Below are 17,074 nucleotides of genomic sequence, written 5' to 3'. Positions count from 1 at the left end.
AGAGCCACAGGTGACCAGAGCAGAGCACACCTGTGCCTCCGTAATACCACTTTCCCCAAACAACCACCACACCTGTGCCACATCAGGAAACCTGGTGGCTGTAAGACTGGACCTCGGACCCATGCATGCACACATTTAGCTTTTTGGGGCTTTGGCTTTTTGACTAAAAGCAGCTAAACACAAAAGAATTCCTAATGCATAGCTCAGCTGGCATAAAGGTTAAAAGCAGAACTACACTTCCTGAGGCTCTTTCCCAGTGCTGAGAGCACAGCCTCACGGGGCGACATAACCGTGAGGGTCACCCCAGCAGGTGCAGTGTTCTGGGGATCACACTGGTTCCACTAAACATGTTCAGGTCTTTTTGTAACTGCAAGTACAGGATGTAGATTGCGGGGGGTGGGGCAGTAGCAGCGAGCACTGGGACATGGGCGAAGAACCTTAAACCCGCCTGCGCCTGTCGGTCAGGCCACGGCAGGAAAGCTGGTGTGCTTCACTGCATCAGTGCTAGATCACTGCAGACAAAGCCGCAACCCTGCAAGACGCCGGCTGAACTCCGCTCACTGCAACGCTGATGCTCTGCCTCGGGGAGGGGCAGCCGCAGGGTTCTGAGCAGATGAAGAACTGAGGCTGGTTATCTGGTGACACCCTAAGCAAACGGCATTTGGGTTTGCAACACAGGAGGTGACCTGGATGGGAGCATCCCCAGCCTGGATCAGTGTGGCTGGGTGTGGAGCAGCAGCTGGTAGTGGCAGCTGGGCTCCATCCCACTAGCATAGGTTGCATTTGGGGACTAGCAGTCCTGAGTTGCTGAGCCTCAGATGGAAGAGGGTGTGACCACGTGGCTCCCTTTCTGTCCTGCGCCCCATGATATCAGGGAGTAATTTGGTACTGCCATCTGGTAAGTGTCTAAGAGTTGAAAAGAATGAAAGCCAGGACAAGAGTGCACTGTCGGGCAAGAATCAGGGGCTAGGGAGACGGCCTTGCCAGATCCGGAGGCAAACACGCTGTGCTCTGTGGTCTGAGACCTGTGCAGCATCCGTGCAGAGTTCACCTGTTGGTCTGGGCTACTTGTTCTTCCTCCTGTCACAGGTGTGGGACCCTGTAGAGACCTCTACAGGGATGACAGGAAAACGCACCTCCTCTGCGCATTCTGAGAGCCATCCAGCAACTTGCAGACTGAAAACCCACTGCTCTGGAGAAGATCGGGTCCGTCTAATGCGGCAGCCCATCAGCAGTGCCTGCCCCTCCCCAGCCAGCCGCTCACCAGTGCCCCAGCCACAGCTGCGTGTCGCTCCGTCCCGGGCGGATGTGGTTCTTGTGGCATGCTCTGAGGGTGCTCATGATGGAACTGGTTCTTTGGCAGGGCCATGGGCTCAGGAGCTGCAGCCCTGAGGCAAGCCTGCCTCTCAGCTCACAGTGAGGCCTGACCAGTGAAGACACACAACAGAGCCAGGCACTGCTAGCGGCTCTGTCGCGGCCATGCTTCATCTCCCCACAGCTTTCTGGAACGTATGTGGAATATCTGTTTTTATTTGTGTGTTCACCCTCCATAGGCAGGTCCAGTTGCCAGGTTGCCACACTGTGGCTGGGCTTGGTCGAACGTCTTTGGTGGCTCCCGTCCTCACCTTGCTGGGAGGTGCAGTCCTCTGCATTGTCCTAATCATCTGGTTCTCCGTGTGGTGCAGGAGGAAGAGGAAGGTAGAAGGAGAAATAACGTCCAGTCCTCTGAAAGCCCCTCAATGCGAAAAGGAAGAGCTCGGAAGCACCACAGCCACCTCTGCCAGCGACGCCCAGCACAACCTAGTGTGGGACAAGCTCTAAGCCTGGGACAGGTACGTCACCACCATCAGGCTCCAGTGAGGACCAGCTTCAACAAACGTCATTCACCACCTCAGTTATGTCCACATGAAAGGCGTGAGAGCAACCCTGAGGAATTCCTGTCACTGACGGGGGACTTCCACAGCTCACAACCCTCTTCCTGGGCAGATAGATATTTAAACCCGACGCTCATCCCGATTGCAGAGGAAAAGTCAACTGTGCCAGCAAAGGCCAGGGAGAAGCGTGACAAGCAGCTGCAATCAACCAATTAACCAATGCAAGGGCTGGGCAAGAACCAGCGGCAACCGCAGTCCCAGACTGGGACCCACAGCACGAAAGGACCTCTAAGGGGAGGCGAAGAGCAAGCAGACCTTCAAGCCAGGGCTAAGAGAGACTCAGCAGGGAGACTCCCCAGGATCTGACCCTGGGCGTCAGGCTGCTCTAAACACACACTTCCTTCCTCACAGGGCTCTGGAGAAAGGTTCAGAATGTGGTTATCAGCCTCTCAGTGCAGGTGGTGTCTTGACACTTTCCAACAAACCAGGTGTGCAGAACATAAGGGGTACAGAAAGGCAGTGTCGCTGGCTGCTGCTCTCCAGTCTGCTCCAGGTAATCTGGGACCAACAACAGAGTGCCAGCCAACTCAGGGCCCAACCTGTGTGCACACTGCAAGCAGGTGGGACCATGGGAAACAGGGGTCCTGGCCATTCCTAGAGGGGGAGGGCTCAGCGCAAGCCCAAGGCCTTGCAGAAGACTAAAAGGGTTGGGGCTACCTAGTTAACTCCTTGGGATAAAATCCCAACCTCCCCCAAGGAGACCCTGGTTGCCTTGAAGACAAGACGGGGAAAACACTGGGTTTCTGGTCAACATTGAGGGACCCCTCCCCCATACTAACGAGAAAGAGCTCTGAGAAGAAGTAATGCCAAAGGCATGCCAAGGAAAGAGACAGAGAGACTTCCGAGCTGTGACCTAGGATGCGTGCTCCAGAGTGGGCCTCATGCTGGTGTGTCACTGAGTGTCCCAGTCACTGGAAAGAATCCCTCACTAAACTGGGTGCTGCTGAAGTCAAGGACAGGTAGGAATGAACGTCCATAGAGCCAGGGGCAGAATCCATGGCTCTTCCACAGGGCTCTGAGGGTCCTGAAGCCATTCCAGAAGAAATTTTAGCCTAGGTGCACCCAGGAGGACGGAGCTGTCTTGCTGACCTGCAAATATAACAATAAGCAGAATGGAAGCTGGCCTGGGGCTAAGCACTGTCCTCTGAGACCTATGGCAACAGCTAGAACTGACCCATCTTAAACAGATACCCCAGGCAGGGATGACCAGGCCTGGAGACCTCCTTGTAAGTGCCTACATCACCTATTTAAAAACCCAGTCAGATTAACACCAGTGTGTGCAGGACCTGGGGTCCATGAATGAAGCAGTCAGAGCATTCATGCCCTGACACCCAATCCCTAAACCCTGATGATCAATCCACCTGGGAATGGCAAATTTTTGCCATCTTATACCTAAAGAATGCATTCTTTTGCATTGTCTTGGACCCTGAGTACCCAAAGATATCTGTTTTTGAATAGGAAGAATTGAAACATCACCAGAAACTGCAGTATGGACAGACTGTTCCACTACAAGGATTAAACTCCCCCATCCTTCTCAGGGAATCTTGAGTTGAGGCCTGAGGGGGAACAGGTCTGATGTGTCTGTGACCTTCTTATCACCAGATCCTCAAAGGGGGCTCTTGATACCACCACTATAGCTGTAACCAAGAGCAGGTGTGCAGCCATTCAGACGCCTGCATCTACATCAGAGTGCCTCGGTTCTGTTCCAGCTTCCTACTAATGCAGACCCTTCGAGGCAGTGGGGATGGCTCAGGTCACTGAGTTGCTGGCATCTAAGTGGGAGAACCTGGATTGAGTTCCCAGGCCCAGGCGTTGGTCACAAGCTAGTCCTGGCCATCTGGGTAGTGAACCAGCACAGGTGAACTCTACCTGTCTGCTTTCTCTCTCTCTCTAAATAAATAAATAAAAATAAAAAATCAATTATCTGACAAAGGGAGAATACAAAGTACCAAAAGAAAAAACACAAATATCTAGAGAGACTGTGAAATGTCCAGGATTTCTAACCACAAAAGGACAACAGAGCTTGCCCCAAGATCACAGGTGGACAACTTGTGACTTGGCTGTGTCCCAACTGAGGACACACTGATGGGATTTGCCTACCTGTATTGTGGCACAGTGGGCCAAGCCACCACCTGCAAAGCCGACGTCCCAAATGAGCCCCAGTTCAAGTGCATCTCAGAAGGCAGTGGAAGATGGCCCAGGTACTTGGGCCCCTGTCACCCATGTGGAAAAGCAAATGGAGTTCCAGGCTCCTGGCCTGGGCCTGTCCCAGCCACAGGCATTGTGACCATCTGGAGAGCAAACCAGCAGATGGGAGATCTCTCTCTGCCTCTCCCTCTCTCTCCCCCTAACTCCCTCCCTCCCTCTCTCTGCCTCTCCCTCTCCCTCTCTCTAACTCCACCTTTCAAATAAATAAAATGCATGGGGGCTTACTTTTCTAGAAGTTTAGATACAGTGTCCTGCTAAGGGCAGTGCCAGCCATGTGTCTGCTGATTAGAGAAACAGAAAACCCAATTTTAACTGCCTGGACTTCATACCAAGCGGCAAATGTTTTGAATCCAAAAGGGCAGAATCAGTTGATGATGGCTGGGTATCGGAACATCACTCTACTACCCTGGCAGCCCCTGAACCTGCCCTGCTACTGCCAGTGTCTCAGGACCCAAGCACAGGAACACCCTTGCAGCGCCAGTCCTGGTGTCCGAGGCAGGGAAGGGCTGAAGGCAGAGGACATGTGGAGTGTGACGGCAGCAGGGGGTAAGTGGTCAGTGCAGGGCAGGGCATGCCACTGGGAAGCTCAGAGTCACTCTCCAGGTGTCTGCACAAAAGGCAGAAATGACAGCACTGGCGAGGGCACTGGAAATGGGGGCAGGAAAGACTTTCATATCCTGTACCTGCTCCAGGTGTACCATCTCAGAGGTCGATGCCCATGGCCAGCTCCCGAGAGAGAGGATGCCCAAATGCTAACAGCCAGGCAATCAGGATGCTACAGGCTGTACAGCAAACAGGCAGCTGTATATACCACAGAGGACACCAGGAGGGACTCTGAAGCCACAAGAGGCATGGCAAAGCCGACATGGTTGCGGGAGGGCAGAACTGAGAGGAAGAATCCCAGTGCCCTGGGGAACCTAACATGCCTTCAGCAGGGGAGCCTCAGGGCTCCTAGGGAGACTCAGGGAGGCTAGCGAGAAGGTTTCCAAGCTTGAGTAACTCTGGGGATAAAAACTACCAAAAGAAATGACAGAGAAGTGTAGATCACACAGAAACTACACTGGAGTCGCAAGGCGTGCGCCTGACCCAGTTGTTACAGCAAAGGTATACAACTGGCTGCTTAAGATGCGAAAGCCAGGGAAAGGGATTGATCGATGACATAGAAACCCGATGCAGACCAGGCCTGCTGCACCCCGCTGGCCAAAGAGGGTGGACAGTGGGCCTCACAGTCACAACATAGCCCCGGGGTAATCTGAACACCCCCACGCTTACAGCTCCTTCATGGGGGGCCAGAGTCTTCCTCCACCCAACTGAAAAGGCTGGAGAAGCCCCTGCAAACCTATGAAATCAGCTTAGACCCGGTCGGCCCAGGAGTGGCCAGTGACACGGGATGGCAGTTATGTGACAGGAGAGGTCTGCAGTGTTCCAGGCTTTAGAGCTAGGTTGGAAACTGCCTGCTGCCTGTACTGTAGTTGCCTGGAAGGATGGAGAGAGGCAATCAGACCCTGAGGGTGCCCTGAGCCAAACCTTCAGAAAACTCAAGAAAACTGGTGGAAGCTCTCATCCACGACTCACCCGAGTTACAGCAGCCCCAACAGAACTTTAGGTCCTGGTCAGTTTGAGTTGTGGGGTCAGACCCTGCCCACCGTGGTTGCCTCTCAGCCTGCTCAGAGAGCCATGAGACACGGATGCCATCAGGGCAGGTGGTGGCTGCTCTCCACCCAGCTGCAAACAGCAACCAGCCCTCATCCACTGAGATAGACCCCACCCACAAGCAGGGAGCTGAGGCCTCCACGGAGACCAGGAGATGGGGCTACCCTTAAGACCTGAAAGATGCCATCTGGTTAGGACTGGACGAGACATGGGACTGCTCACCCTCCTCCTTCTCTTCAATGACAAGACAGGACAACTCTGGATTCCCCAGAGCTGAGTGAAGAAGGCTCCTGAACCTCCCCTGACCCTCCAGGAAGAACCCCTGTGAGCAGTGCAGGCCTAAAGCCAACGATGACAGGCACACATCTCGATACCCTGCCTCATTGCCAACAGCCTTGACAGCTGCTCCTGCTCAACCAAGACACACCCTGATGTTGCAGCATGCATGTTGCTTTCCTGGAACCTGGAGGAGGGCAGCCCCCCTGTTCAGCAGGACACAGTGACAGAAGAATGGCTTCCCTCCCTTACCCTAGGAGAAGGGGAAGGCTGCAGGGGGGACTTGCAACGAGGGTGGGATCTAGGCAAGGGGGTTCAGGAACTGGAGTGGAGCATGACTCAGTTTACTCTGCACAATGTTTATCAAAGGAGGCAGCAGGTAGGCTGCCCTTCAACAAGCACCATGGTCAAGGAAATCAGGGGCTCTGAACCTCACGAAGCAAGCCTGGACACGCCTCGCCCACGTGGTACAAAACCCCTCCCAAACTGCTTCCCAGGAAGGAAACCTCTTTAGGGAACGCTCCAGTCTCACTGTCCCCTTTACCTGTCCCAGGAAAATGCAGCTCTCCTCTGGCCTAAGGCTAAGGCTAAGGCTCTGGTTACCACTGAGACGTGCACCCCTGGTGTCTGACAACAGAACCACCAGGGGGCAGGAAGAGACACTCAGTGCAGACAGGAAGAGACACTCAGTGCAGAGTAAGAATTCCCACGGAGCTGGAAGGTAAAGTTGAAAACACCTCCTAAAAGTGCATCAAGACGGGCCGGCGCTGCGGCTCACTAGGCTAATCCTCCACCTAGTGGCGCCGGCACACCAGGTTTTAGTCCCAGTCAGGGCGCCGGATTCTGTCCCGGTTGCCCCTCTTCCAGGCCAGCTCTCTGCTGTGGCCCGGGAGTGCAGTGGAGGATGGCCCAAGTGCTTGGGCCCTGCACCCCATGGGAGACCAGGAGAAGCACCTGGCTCCTGCCTTCGGCAGCGCGCCAGCCGTGGCGGCCATTGGAGGGTGAACCAATGGCAAAAGGAAGACCTTTCTCTCTGTCTCTCTCTCTCACTATCCACTCTGCCTGTCAAAAAAAAAAAAAAAAAGTGCATCAAGATGGACCTCAGCAAGGTCGAACAGCAGACCCAGCCAAAGACTCCAGGAGGCCCTTTTCAGAGCAGTCATGGGAACACCTGCCAGGACGCCGACACTGAGTGTGCAAGTCACAAGCCCAAGGGATCGGAGGGTCTATGCTACGTTGAGGTGGGACTTTGAACCAATGGGTTTAAAGGAAAGTTCCTGAAGGTTCTAGAAACAAAGGGTAGGTAACATCAGAACGACGAAAAGTTAGACTGAAATGGACTTAAAATGTGGCATCCAGGAGACGGGAACTGAATGCAGGACTGGGGACACGAGGTCCAGGGGCGGCAACACAAGAGCTGGTACCACAGCATCCACATCTGAGCAGAGACAGTGCTGCATCTGCTCAGAGGGTAAGACGGGACTTGCAGAGGCAGAGCCAACCACAGGCGCTCACACAGAACAAGCCGTCGAGGATGACGCAGCTCGGCTCAGAAAGCACTTACAGGGGATGTAGGATGCCCACACCCCGCGGAGAAAGGGCTGGCTCAAGTCCTGACTGCTCCACTTCTGATCCAGCTCCCTGCCAATGCACACCTGTGAGGCAGTGGGTGATGGCTCAAGTACTTAGGTCCCCGCTACTCATGTTCCAGGTTCCTGGCTTTGGCTTGCCCCTGTCCTGGTTGTTGTGGGCAACTATAGAGTAAACCAGCAAATACAAGATTTCTTTCAAATAAAATGAAAATTAAGAAAAAAAAGAAAGTATTTACATAATCAAATAATTACCAGAAATTCTGACTTAAATCAGGAGACCTAATGAGACAACTGACAATCAGGGCTGGGGAAGCAGAAGTGTCTGTCTTTGGGCTGCTCCCTCCCCTTCCATGGTGGCAATCCAGCAAGTACTAAAATGAGATCTGCAGCCTGAACGTTAGAAAACCTTAGAAAAACAGCACGCTATCTTCAGAGGGGGTGGCACACATGGAAGCACCCTGACACAAGTATGGGTTTCCCTCTCAGGCTCACAGCACTACCTGACTTTTCCCCAGTGAAAACCACGAATAGGGAACAGTTCTACCCAGACAGAGGACGGACAAGAGGCTCGGGGACAGCCAAGGCCAAACCTGAACGAGCATGTGGCAGATGTCCACGTGGCCAGCCTCTGCCGCGGCATGCAGTGGGGACCGCTTACTCTGGTGCTCCATTTTGAAGTTGGGGTCGATTCCATCAACTGTGAACAAACACGATTTCACTACTTACTTCTGAGACAGCCACACCACCACTCAGGCAGTCACGAAGGACCAAATGGATGCGTCAAGATCAACAGCAACTCTGGTAACAGGATCAGGCCCTCAGGTGAGTGCCCAGGCACCCAGCTCAGCTCTAGGTAGACCTTTGCAGGCAGCTCTGTCCATCAGAAATGATCTCACACCCCTCCTCAAACCCTGGGATGCTTCCAATTTCTTGGTTTTTTTCTATGTTTTTATCACTCCTGGTTAAAAGTAGCCCCATGCCCCTTGAGGCACCAGCAAGGGCAAAATGACCTGAGAGTAGTCACCCTCTGTGGGGCGGGAGCAAGGCCCTGGATGGACATTCAGCAAGGGCACCACCTTTGCACCGTGCAAAATCCAGGAGGAAAATGAATAAAATGGCCATACTGGTCATCCACATCTGAACAGAGACAGTGCTGCATCTGCTCAGAGGGTAAGACGGGACTTGCAGGAGGCAGAGCCAACCACAGGCGCTCACACAGAACAAGACATCGAGGATGTTTTTTAAAGAACAAAACGGTTTAGCATCTTTCGTGAGGTACTGTGAAGTAAAAGACATAAAATCACCCTTTTCAACCCAGGGAAGACAAACATCAGAACTGAAGCCTAGAGTTATGAGATCAGAGATCAAATCGGCACCAGGAAGGGTCTGGAAAGCAGGCTTCTGGGTGCGGGGAATTTAAAACAACAGGGCTGTCTGTCATAAAACACGACTCAGCAATGGGCTCCAAATCTGGCCTTTGTTTACACCACGACTGCCCCCACTCCAGGCCCTGCCACACTCATCTCACTTTTTGTAGCCTCTATATTTCCGCTTGATTGAATAACCCCATCTCTAATTCCTTTCCAGGCATTAAAAGATGCATAGGGAATGTTTCCAATGCCAGCCCAGCAGCAGGCTGTACACCAGTGGGCAGCCCAGTCCCTGACCACCCTGGTCCCATGTGAGTCCCAGCAGAGGCCCGCGTGTGCGCGGCACTGCTACTCACCCAGCATGAGGAGCACTTTCTGCAGCTCCCCTTGCCTGGCGGAGAAGTACAGCTGCTTTGGGTGGAAGCGCAGCTTCTTGGGTCTGCAGGAAAGCACAGCACAGAGTCAGCTGGGCTCCATGTCTCGCACATGAGAAAGAAGCTGGGAGCTCAAGGGCCCGGGTGACCACTACCTACCAATTCCTCAGAGTCAAGGGCACCAACCCTGCCAGTGTTGGGGATCTCATGGTAACAACAACAAAAATAAACAACTGTGTCTGGCTCATGGCACCTGAGTGCCCCCCACTGTTGTCAGAAGCAACCATGGCACACAGGAACCTCCGGCAAGTGGAATGAGGTCCCAGAGGCCTTGAGGACTGCTGAGATATGCTCAGCACAACGGCATGTGGGGCCCATCTTGAGTGGGAGCTGACCCTTGTCACACTATGTGCACTGGTCATCCTCTAGCTGCAATGAGCATACAGGGCGGGCAGAGTGGGAACACAGGCACTTTTGCTGTGTCAGTCAAAAACTAAGCTGACAGTCAAAGGGCAGGCAGAAATAGTGCAGGCCCCGGTCAGTGTGCAGGGATCGTGGGCAGCAATGGACACAACAGTCACTGAAAGAACGGCCCTGAGGTGGATGGACAGGAGGGAAGGGAGAAGCCACCTGCTGAGGAAGCACTGGGGACGGACTTGCCAACACCAGAGTGCGCCTGTGTCCCCTGGCTATGACCCCATGCACGTCACTAAGGAAGGCAAAGCTGCCCCAGGCCTCATGGGGCCAGAAGCGGGCGAGCTGTGTTTGGAAGACTGAGGGGTCTCTTGACCCAACCCTTGCACTGCCCAGCCAGGGGACAGGGGCCACAGCCCAAATGCAAATGGGCCTATGTCTGTGAAATCTCAGACCGCCAGATTTCAGAGTTGTCTCCTTTTGGTCACGGTGTAACAAGGACAAAAACTAGCAACACTCTCACAATATCGCATGAACACTGGCGAGGTGTTCTGATGGACAGCACGACCCCAGCTGCAAGCAGAATGTGGGGAACACAGTCACAGGTGCCCCGGGAAACCTCTGGGCACGCAGCCCTGCTCTTACTTTTCCGAGTCGAGTGCAATCAGCGCACTTTCCAGGGTTTCCTTCCCGGGTCCCTGGCAAAGCCCGGAGGTGGGCCTCGCGAGCCCGCCGGCTCCTGTGGGGTCAACGCCTTCGGCGGCTGGGGCAGCTGCGCTCTGCGGCTTGTCATCCTCTGACAGCAGCGGTCCCACAGTGCTTTCAGGGGAGGAAAGCAGCGACACGTTCAATTTCAGACAGTGAACAGAGACCCAGGTTACGCTGACCTCTAGAGCACGCGGCTCTTCTGAGGAGAATGCCTGCCTACTCCCTCAACTCCCTGCCCTCCCAGCCCCTGCATGTGCCAGGCCAGGATTCGTAATCAGATTCCTCATCACATGTGCTCACAACTTCACTCAGTGTCCGCATCACTTCGGGCCATGTGCTCCGATCTGTCTTCTGAGGGAGCTTTAGGCTGGATCTACTGGGGCCACTGCCCACTCCCCACAAAGGACACTCACGGGACTGGGGTCAGGTGCAGGAGGCCAGAGGTTCACATGAAGAAAATAGAGGTGTTCCAGTCTGTAACTGGGTACATCCAGACTGGGAGTGTTTTAAGTGACCTTCAGTGTGATATTTCCAAAGGCGCTTGTTCTGTTAGACAGTCTACAGATTGTACTGAATCTCTTTCATCACTTTGTTGTCCAGCAGGGAGTGGGGCACCTGACACCTGCACCTCTGTTTGTTCAGCACTTTCTCCCGGACTTTCAAGAAGACAAAGGTATGTGTCCAATAAGAATATTTCCATCTCTTCTAAGATTGCTGTTTCCTGTCTTCATTTGGGGCCCTCAAACCTTACTGCCAGGTAACTCAGTGGAAGCTGGCACTCACGGACCAGATGTGCACAGGTACCTCTGGGGGCTGTTCTAGAGACAGAAACACTATACAGCTGCATCAGCCAGGGTAGTGTGAAACTTGGTTCAAAAATAAGCAAATGAATGAATCTAAGAAACCAAACTGAAAGAGATTGGCTACTAACAAACTTCGGTGTTTCTTGAATGTCAGCAATCTCAACAAGGTTCAGAGTTGGTGGCTTTCGGATAACAGCATAAATCAACTAACAAGGAAAGGCAGCCACACTTTCAGACAAACGGGAAAGCTCGGCCAATGGCCCTGTACCTGCCCGTAGTGGTGTCTGCCCTGCCTTCTGCCGCTGAGTTCTTCTCTTGCCCAGGGGCCAGTGTCACGGTGGAGGTTGTGTCTGCCTTGGCTATTGTCACCTCTTTGGCCTTGGAGGTGTCCTCCCCGCAGTGGGGACAGTAGCTGGCATTGTTGACGCGAGAGGCACAGTCTTTGTGGAAACGATGAGAGATGCTGCTTTCGGGCTGACATTCCATGAAATTACCCTAAAAACAGTAAGAAGAGACATCATTTTAGAATAACCCAGTGGACCGAATGCATGAGTGACCCTGGCAGGGGCTTGGAGAGGAAGTCCAGTCCTGCCCAGACCAGCATCAGTGTTGGGAGGAGGTCCCAGGGTTGGCAAAGCAGCCAACGCAGGCCCAACCTTGAAGCAGAAGCTGAGGCTGAGGCTGGGCAGAGCCACCGGGTGCGTGCCCCAGCCCTGCTCTGCCAACAAGCTCTCTGGCCATTCTGAACAAGAGACAAGGGCCCATTCTCTGAGGGCTGATGAGACAGGAAGGTCAGGAGGACAGAGATGCCCCAGATGTGTGCTTTGTTTCAGGCAAACCACAGGAGGGACCGGTGTTCCTGCAGAAAGTCAGGGACAATGACATGGAGAAGCAGCTTCTGTTTTTTATAACAGAAGCTAAAGACAGGGAGGGGCACCTAGGTGTGAAGTCCAGAGAGAAGTTCCAGAGGGGACGTCCTAAGCCCAGGTCCACAAAGGGGCTGGAGGGTGCCTGTAGGCACCTGAGGCTGCAGGCAAAGGGAGCACTCATCCATGTGGACACTCGCACAGGAGCATGCTACAAGGGAGGAGCCCATCCTCAGGGGCCCGGGCAACCCTCAGTCAGCAGAAGCAGGGCAGCCAAGGGCAGAAGCCACGGCTCTCCTTAAGAGAAAGTGCCCTGTGTGTGGACCGGAGGTTCACAGTCCTGTCATGGGGATGGATGGTGCCCAGGCTCCACAGTCCCAGTCACCTCTGAAAGCCAAAGGCTCCCAAGCAGGCAGGAGGGAACTGGGACAAAGGAATCAGTCTAGGATGAGCTCAGTAGCTGGAGAGGGGATCGTGAGGTGCTGCAGCCCCGGATGGGACATGTCTGCTGCAGCAGGGCAGATGCAGCCAAGAGCAGGTGCCCATGACTAGACAGGGGCCCAGGCAGAGGACATGCGAGGCCCTGGCCAGGCCAGACTCTTACCGCCGTGCAGAAGTAGCCGCAGCCAGGACAGCACTGGTGCTTTACCATGCGGCCCCGGTGGTCTTCACACAGCACCAAGAGTGGCGCCTTGTTGGATGGGCGCATCAGCTCGTACTTCACCACGCTGTTTGTGCAGCGGCCCAGCTGCAGGCAGAAAACACAAGAGGTCAGTGACAGCCCTGCTGCAGGACCCCAGTGCTCAGTGATGGGAGCTCATAAGGGGTGCCCGGCAAAGCAGGCCAGGTCCATGAGCGTGTGCAGGGCACCTGCCAGCACTGGGGCAGGAAGCCAAGGTCTTCCGCACAGCCTGCAGAAAATGACAGTCACATGACCACGTTCAGGGAGACAGGAGTGGGCAGAAATGAAGGGGTCTTGGGCGGGCAGCAGAGGAAATGGACGTGCATGGGGCAAGGAAGCCCAGGCCGTCACAGGCCAGCACTGGGAACAGCACAGTGAGCCTCCAGCAGCCAGGGCAGTCAGAGCACCCTGTCCCGGGGGTCACAGCTGAGATGTGAGAAGCAGAGACTTAGAGACTATTGGGTCTGCCTGAGGGACCCACGATGTGCACAGAGGTGGAACAAGGCTGCTTGGGGTGGGGAGTAGAGACATCCCAGGGGCTGCTGTTCTGCAATGATCGACTGGCTACCAGCAAACACCCAGTAAGAGAACAGCTAGTGCAACAGTACACAAGCAGAGAACAGAGTGACCGGTGACCCAAGAGAACTACGGGTGCTCCCAAAACACATGAGGAACTGTGTAGGCTTCCTGGCACCCAGAGAAACAGTTCTGTTGCAGCTGTGGCACCTGCAGAAGCCGAAGCCCCAAGCAATCTGGAAAAAAGGAGCTAGGAAAATTACTGCCGCAGACTTCCGAGGACACCACCTGAAGACGGGACTGAGGAGCACCACACGGGCACCTGGAGGGATGCACCACTACAACACAGCAGCAGCCACCCTGTCCACCCACACGGGCCCTGTCAGGGTCACCAGGAGCATTGTAAGGACACTGCCAGCACCTCAGTGAGCCAGGCCATGAGCCCTCCCTGGGCAATAAAAAATGTTAATAATGATTTTGCCTGTGTTTTGGAAAAAGAGCTGGTTTATACTTTTTTGTGTAAGTATTTTATCTGATTTGTTTTAGAGTGACCCCCGAATTATTCACATAATCATAAAAAATGCTAAATGTCAGCCGGCGCTGCGACTCACTAGGCTAATCCTCCACCTGCAGTGCCAGTACTCTGAGTTCTAGTCCCGGTTGGGGCGCCAAGGTAAAAACCAGACAGCAGCCAGACAGCGACAACGAAAGAATTATAAGGAATGCAGAGATGGTGTTGAGGGACAGGAGAGCACACACCCAGACAGACAGGCCTGGCGAGAAGCCGCGTCTCTGGTCTCCCACACACCTTTCCCAGAGATGTACTGCAAGACAGCCCAGGACAGGCGCAGAGCAGGATGTCTGACACTCCCCACACAAACGTGCAATGCTGCCAGTGGGGGAGCACACTGTGAACAAGCACAGGGGAATCAAAGGATAAAAAGGAAGTAATTATTAACTTCAAGGAAAATGAAACAAGCAGGGATGGAAAGGAAGGCGCGCGCACACACACACACACACACACCTGGCTCAGCTGTGCACACACTCCAGCTCAGCCCTGCCTGTCTACAGCTCCTGAGGGGCGCGCAGTACAGGGATCAACAAGAAACCACGGGAGACACCCAAAGCAGGTCTGAATGACAGCAGAGAGCAGCTCTTTCAAGGTGAGGAGGAGCCACTATGAGCACCTTGGGCGGCGACACATTGAGGTCCTGAGGCGCAGGAGTGACAGCCGCCAGGTGATGTTGCCCCAGAGAGGGCAGAGTGGGAGACAGCCTCCTCTATGGTCAGAAGGCTTGGAGTGGGGCCGCTGCAGTGGCGTAGCAGGTTAACGCCCTGGCCTGAAGCACCAACATCCCATATGGGTGCTGGTTTCAGACACGGCTGTTCCACTTTTGATCCAGCTCTCTGCTGTGGCCTGGGAAAGCAGTAGAAGATGGCCCAAGTCCTTGGCCCCTGCACCCACGTGGGAGACCCAGAAGAAGCTCCTGATTCCGGGCTTCGATTGGCGCAGCGTCAGCCATTGCGGCCAAATGGGAAGTGAGCCAGCAGATGACAGACCTCTCTCTTTGCCTCTGTTCTCTCTGTGTAACTCTTACTTTCAAATAAGAGCCTCGGCCAACTACAAAACCACCAGACTACAGGCTGTGCTTCCAGAAAGCCACAACAGGAACCACGGCTGAAGCTTCCACTGGATTGCTCAAAGCCAAAACCCTGGGAGCTGCCCCAGGCAGTCAGCACCCATCTCTAGCTCTGGTCCTCAGATTTCTACTTCCTTGGTGGGAAGCTCATGAGGACCCATCTCCCTGACTGAACAAAAGTGGCCAGGAAGCAGAGCAAACCCCATGGCCTGGCGCATTGTGACGGGAGAAGGGAGGACAACAGCAGGATCATCCTCTGTCTCCGGGGAAGGACAGCCAAAGTCCTCGACCTAAGACACTACTCGACACCACTGAGGTGGGCTCTCTTGCAATGAGCTGGAAGGACAAGGCCTAGGTACACAGAACCTGCAAATCACCCCGTCACCAGGCAGCCAGTACCGAGCCATAAGCAAAAGCACTCTTATCAGCAGGGGTGGGGAAGGGAGGGCACCCTCCTCAGAGGCAGCAGCACACGGCAAGCCAAAGGATAAGGGTGAAATAGGAAGGCTTGGAAAACAGCTGCTGTACAACATGAGCCTCCGCATGAGGTCAGGCAAAGCAGTGACGCTCAACTGGGGGTGATGCAGAGCTCTAGTGGGAAGAGGACAGAGATGTAGATAAAATCCAGCAACAGCCAGAACAGCACCCACCCCCACCTCCATACTGAGGGTGAGAAGTCTTCCACCCGAGGACACTGAACCCACAGCCACAAGAAAAACAATCAGGGCCAGAGCTGTGGCACAGTGGGCTAAGCCTCCGAAAACTGTGGCACCAGCAACCCATATGGGTGCCACTTCGAGTCCCAGCTGCTCCTCTTCCGATCCACCTCTCTGTTGTGGCCTGGGAAAGCAGCGGAAGATGGCCCGAGTCCTTGGGCCCTGCACCCGCACGAGAGACCTGGAAGAAGCTCCTGGCTTCCGGATCAGCTAGGCACTTGCTGTGGCATCATTTGGGGAGTGAACCAGCAGATGGAAGACCTTTCTCTTTCTCTCCCTTTCTCTGTCTATAATTCTGCTCCTCAAATAAACAAACAAAATATTAAAAAAAAAAAAAAAAAGAAGAAGAAGAAGAAGAAGAAGAAAACAATTGGGCCGGCGCCGCGGCTCACTAGGCTAATCCTCCACCTTGCGGCGCCAGCACACCAGGTTCTAGTCCCGGTTGGGGCGCCGGAGTCTGTCTGGTTGCCCCTCTTCCAGGCCAGCTCTCTGCTGTGGCCTGGGAGTGCAGTGGATGATGGTCCAAGTGCTTGGGCCCTGCACCCCATGGGAGACCAGGAGAAGCACCTGGCTCCTGCCATCGGATCAGTGTAGTGCGCCAGCCGCGGCGGCCATTGGAGAGTGAACCAACGGCAAAGGAAGACCTTTCTCTCTGTCTCTCTCTCACTGTCCACTCTGCCTGTCAAAAAAAAAAAAAAAAAAAAAAGACCTAGTGACTTTGATAAAAGGTCAATATAGGGTGAGCATCCCCATTTCAGAATCTGAAATTAAAAAAACTCCCAAATGCAAAACTGCCTGAACACAAGTAGAAAATCCCATACCCAGCCTCAGTGACTCAGAGGCTACAGGGAAAACAAGGCACATGGAGAATGCTGTGTGTACAGGGCACACATGAAACTCAGATGCAGGCATGTCTACACTTGAACCTAGTTTCCAAGGGAACTCATTACGTCTATGCAGATGTTCCCAAATCTCACAGAAATGTGAAATCTGGGGCCGGTGCTGTGGTGCAGCAGGTTAACGCCCTGGCCTGAAGTGCCGGCATCCCATATGGGCACAGGTTCTAGGCACGGCTGCTCCTCTTCCAATCCAGCTCTCTGCTATGGCTTGGGAAACCAGTAGAAGATGGCCCAAGTCCTTGGGCCCCTGCACCCACGTGAGAGACCCAAAAGAAGCTCCTGCCTCCTGGCTTCAGATCAGCATAGTTCCGTCCATTGCAGTCAATTGGGGAGTGAACCATCGGAGGGAAGACCTCCCTCTCTCTCTCTTTCTCTTTCTCTCTCTCTCTCTCTTCCCCTCTCCTTCTCCCTCTCCTCTCTCTG

At 54.1% G+C, this 17,074-nt stretch overlaps 1 protein-coding gene across 14 annotated transcripts in view; it reads right to left on the bottom strand.

The window, feature by feature from the left end:
• The window catches only part of EHMT1 (euchromatic histone lysine methyltransferase 1), a 186,227-nt gene that overhangs the window by 39,534 nt on the left and 129,619 nt on the right, over positions 1–17,074 (bottom strand). For all 14 annotated transcript variants that reach the window (XM_051838873.2, XM_051838872.2, XM_051838869.2 and 11 more), the window contains 5 exons: positions 12,803–12,946; positions 11,601–11,827; positions 10,467–10,640; positions 9,390–9,472; positions 8,254–8,360 (listed from right to left, as the gene is read on the bottom strand). In XM_051838873.2, the coding sequence (XP_051694833.1) occupies positions 8,254–8,360; positions 9,390–9,472; positions 10,467–10,640; positions 11,601–11,827; positions 12,803–12,946 (735 nt within the window). The remainder of the gene's footprint in view (positions 1–8,253; positions 8,361–9,389; positions 9,473–10,466; positions 10,641–11,600; positions 11,828–12,802; positions 12,947–17,074) is intronic.

The sequence above is a fragment of the Oryctolagus cuniculus genome, chromosome 1 (genome assembly GCF_964237555.1).
Source record: "Oryctolagus cuniculus chromosome 1, mOryCun1.1, whole genome shotgun sequence".
NCBI lineage: Eukaryota > Metazoa > Chordata > Mammalia > Lagomorpha > Leporidae > Oryctolagus > Oryctolagus cuniculus.
Note: the sequence above shows the minus strand (reverse complement) of the source record. Positions and strands in the feature narration are given on the sequence as shown.